The following is a 4,210-nucleotide window of genomic DNA, read 5'->3' as shown; positions in this document are numbered from 1 at the left end:
GATGCGGCTTGCACCCCCCCCGCTGCAGCTGCCCGGCCTTCGTCGCCGCCTCCACATTTCCCCTCACCCTGCCACCCTCCCTCCCCACTCGCAGAAGCGCGGCGTGCCTGTGTATCGCGTGGTTCATGAGCCCGGCTCCTTTGTTGTCACCATGCCGGATGCCTACCACGCCGGCTTCAACTGCGGCTTTAACGTGGCAGAGGTGCGGCGGGAGGGCAGGCTGGGGGGGGAGCGGCGTTTGCCGCGGCTGCAGCGGCAGCCGCGGCTGCTCGCTCGGGCTCAAGGGAACGGTGTTGGCGCGCGGCGGGATCCATGCTAGCCCACTCTCTCTCACACACACACACACACATAGCTCTCTCCCCCCCAACCACGCAGGCTGTCAACTTTGCGCCCCCCAGCTGGATCCCGTACGGTACCGATGTCACCGCCAAGTACCGCGCCAGCGGCAAGGCCCCCACCCTCAGCCACGACTCGCTCATGACCGCCCTGGTGCAAGCCGCGGAGCACAAGCCGCCGCCGCCAGGCAGCACGACTGAGGCGGCCGAGGCGGCGGAGGCGCGGCCGGGGGTGGCGGCGGCCGAGCAGGCCGCGGCGCAGGAGCCGGCGAGCGAGGAGGCTGCGGCAGCAGAGGCGCTGGCGAGCGTGGCGGCCGCCGCGGGCCCCGGAAGCGGCCCCCAGCAGCCTTCTGCGGCGCAGCCGCAGCCGCAGCCGCAGCCGCAGCAGCCGGCGCCGCCCACGCCGGCGCGGCGGGCAGGGGTAGGCGCCGGCCCGCCAGCAGAGGCGCTGTCGCCGCTGGGCCCCGCGCCGCTGCACTGCGTGCCGCCAGAGGCGATCGCACTGGCGGCGGGCGAGCTGGCGCTGCGGGCGGAGGAGGAGCGGCGGCGGCGCATGGTGGCGTTTGTGGCGGTGGGGGCGATGCCAGGTGGGTGGGGCTATGAGGTTCAGGCCGGGGAGCCGCGGTGGGAAGCATGTGTGGCGGTGGAAGCGCCTGCCAGCCTGCCAGCAGCAGAGGCCGAGGAGCTGAGCCATGCTGCCGCCCTTCCTTCTTCCGCGGACCCTGCTCACTGCTCGCGAGGCCGCCTGGCGCCGCCCCCCGCGCCCCCCTGCAGAGCGGCGCATGGCGGCGGATGCCCCGCCCGCCGCCAAGGACCGCTCGGGGCTGCACACCAACACAGCAGGTGCGGCACCCGCCGGGCACCCTGCCCCACCTTTGCCCGCCTCCGTTGCGAAACCTGCCTGCGTGCCCGGTTGCGGCTGGGGCGGCTCGCGTGAACTGCCTGGGGCCACTGCACTCGCGCCCCGCCTGCCCCGCTGCCACCTAACCGCCTCCACCCCCTCGCCCCTCCACCCTCTCGTCCCTGCGCCTCCCTGCAGACTGCGACTGCGCCCAGTGCAGCTGCGACCTGTGGCTGTCGGCGGTGGTGTCGCCCGCAGCCCCGGGGGTGGTGGTGTGCCCAGAGCACGCAGAGGTGCGTGGCTGTGGTGTAGTGGGTGCGACGGCTCACTGCCGTGTGGCCAACAGGCATGCCTGGCATCCGGCCAGCAAGCAGCACGCCGGCTCGCTGGCTGGTTGGCTGGCTGCGCAGCTCGCAACCGCCTAGCCCTGAACCCCGCTCCACCCCCCTGAGTCCCGCTCCTCCCTCGCTCCTGCCCTGCTTGCCGTGCGTGGGAGCAGGTGCTGGTGCGGCGGCACGGCTGCCCGCGCGACAGCCTGGTACTGCTGTACCGCCACTCCCCACAGGAGCTGGATGAGCTGGCGGCGGCGGCGGTGCACCGTGTGCCGGGCGCCAGCGAGGCGGTGGCGGCGGCGCGGCAGCGGCGGCAGCGCATCGAGGCCTCCCGCGTGCGCGCGGTGGCGGCAGGTGGGTGGCGTGCCTGCACCCTGCCTGTAATCTCCTGCCTGCAATCGCCTGCCTGCCTGCCCTCCTGCCTGCCCGCCCGCCCGCCTGCCTGCCTGCCCGGCATTAGTTCACAGTACCCGTGGCGACTTTGCGGGGCTGGGGTTTGTGTCATCTGCTGGGCAGCGCCTGACGCGCAGGGCGCCTGCTGCCGCCGCCGCCGCCTCCTGCAGGGCCACTGTACCCGATGCTGGGGCCGGGGCTGCCGGCGGGCGCGCTGCCGGTGCCTCGCGACGGCGGCGACTGCTGCTCGTCGTCAGATGAGGAGGAGGAAGGCAGCGACGACGATTGGGAGAGGGAGCGGCGCCAGCGGCGCCGCCGCGCCGCCGGCACGCGGCGGCGCAGCGGCGGCGGCACCAAGCGGGCGGCCGCCTCGCGGATGGGACGCATGGAGGGGACGGGGAGGGGGGATGGTGCCAGCAAGCGTGCGCGCATGGGCACCGCAGGCCCCGACGCCGCGCAGGCCGCGGCACCGGCGCTGACGCCTGCCGACATTGCGGCCATGTTTGCGCACGCCCAGGCAGCGCCCAGGCCCGAGGCGCATGCGGCAGCGCATGCGCAGGCCGAGGTGGCGCCCGCGGCCCCTGCTGCGCCCCAGCCAGCAGCGGGCGCGCCAGCCCTGGCAGCGGGTGCGCAGGGGCTGGCGGCGCCCGAGCCGGCGGCGGCGGCGGAATGCCAGGCGGTGGAGGCGGCAGGGCCCAGGTTGGGAGCCGCCGGCCCGGCAGCAGCAGGCGTGGAGGCGGCGGCGGCCGCGGCAGAACCTGCAGTGGCGCCGCCGCCAGGTGCAGCAGAAGCCGAGGCAGGGGCTGGGCCGCTGGCGCCAGGAGGCGCGGCCGAGCCCGAGGCGGCAGCGGTTGAGGCGGCAGCGCCTTCAGCATCACACGCTCCAGCAGCAGAGGTGGAGGCAGCAGATGATCTGGAGGAGGCTGTGGCAGCCGGGGAGGAGCAGGCGGCGCCTGCAGCCATCTCACCAGCAGACGTGGCCGCTGATCCAGCGCAACCGAGCCGGGCGCACGCGACGGCGGTGCAGCTGCCTGCTGCCGCCGCGGAGCCATCTGCTGCACCGCAGCCGCCGCACGAGCAGCAGCGGGAGCCTTTGCCCGAGCAGCGCCAGCACGCGGCCATCCCGGCTCAAGCAGAGGAGCAGCAGGCGGCAGCCGACAAGGGGCCACCTCAGCAGCAGCAGCAGGCAGCTCCAGAAATCGAAGCCATGCTGGAGCGGCAGCAGCATGGGCCAATGGAGGAGCAGGGCGCAGTCCCTGCAGAGCCCGCAGCTGCCGTGCTGGCAGCGGATGGCGGCGAGTGGCGCCTGGGAGGCCCGTCTGCTGCTGCTGCCGTCGGGGCTGGTGGAGATGCTGCCGCCGAGGCTCCCCAGTGTGGCGAGCAGCCGCCGCCCGCGCTGCAGGATCAGAAGCCCTTGCCCGCAGCGCCCGAGGCAGCGCCCGCCGCTGCCGGCGTGGCGGCAGAGGGCGACGGCGTGGGGCCAGGATTCAACGTTGCCGACCTGCTGGCCTAGGCCCCACGCCATTCAGCGGCACCCACAGCGTGGTTGCCCTCACCGAATGTGTTTGTTGTACAGCTAGCAAAGCAGCTACTTGCAGCCATCGGCCGACTTGTTTACCCTTGTACGTGTTTAGCACTGGCCTGGCGTAGTGAGCAACAGTATGTGGGACGCAATGAGGCATTTTTGTTGGACTACGAACAGTATTGCCTGCCTCGACTGATGTTTTCTGCGCTACCTAACCACTTAACTAGATGAAGGGCAGGTAGGCCTCCCGGTAAGGATGTGCCCCATGATGGGCATGATGGCCCCCCACCTGGAGGGTCATTGGGGACATCATCCTCAATCATGCATCATTCTCCCTCCCGTTTGTTCTGTTGGCATCCCAGCAACCGTAATATGCTTTCTAGGACATGAGCCAGCACTTTAGGGTGAAGGTGGTTAGCAAGACCACGGCCCCCAGGCCTCTAGACGGGCCACAGCCAAAAAGATCCCGTGCAAGTAGACCAGGACAACAAGCTCCCTTCAATGTGCCAGGGCAGGCCAGGCGGCGGGGTGAGAGGGATGACAACGAGGATGAGCGAGCACCCAGCGGCTTCTTAGGCTGGGGCGACCGGCAAGGACGCAAACGTGATCACTGGGAGGCTCGGCTCGGAGCGGACGTGGATGCCTTCTTGGCCTCTCTGCCGGGCCGGGCGGCGCAGCAGCGGCAGGAGCGCCAGCAGCAGCTCCAGCAGCGGCAAGCCCAGCTGGCCAGCATGGAGCCGCTTCCTTGCCACTTAGCAGCAGAAAATGGCAGCTGCTGGGAGTT

The 4,210-nt window shown here is 71.7% G+C and overlaps 1 protein-coding gene across 1 annotated transcript in view; it reads left to right on the top strand.

Moving 5' to 3' along the window:
* Positions 1–3,414, top strand: part of CHLNCDRAFT_51859 (hypothetical protein) — a gene marked incomplete at both ends in the record, with an annotated part of 8,471 nt that extends 5,057 nt beyond the window's left edge. The window contains 6 exons of the mRNA XM_005848434.1: positions 95–202; positions 376–922; positions 1,110–1,178; positions 1,375–1,469; positions 1,676–1,862; positions 2,072–3,414. Coding sequence (XP_005848496.1) covers positions 95–202; positions 376–922; positions 1,110–1,178; positions 1,375–1,469; positions 1,676–1,862; positions 2,072–3,414 — 2,349 coding nt within the window. The remainder of the gene's footprint in view (positions 1–94; positions 203–375; positions 923–1,109; positions 1,179–1,374; positions 1,470–1,675; positions 1,863–2,071) is intronic.
* Positions 3,415–4,210: the final 796 nt, after the last annotated feature.

Source organism: Chlorella variabilis, assembly GCF_000147415.1.
Source record: "Chlorella variabilis unplaced genomic scaffold CHLNCscaffold_8, whole genome shotgun sequence".
In the NCBI taxonomy this organism is placed as follows: domain Eukaryota; kingdom Viridiplantae; phylum Chlorophyta; class Trebouxiophyceae; order Chlorellales; family Chlorellaceae; genus Chlorella; species Chlorella variabilis.
Note: the sequence above shows the minus strand (reverse complement) of the source record. Positions and strands in the feature narration are given on the sequence as shown.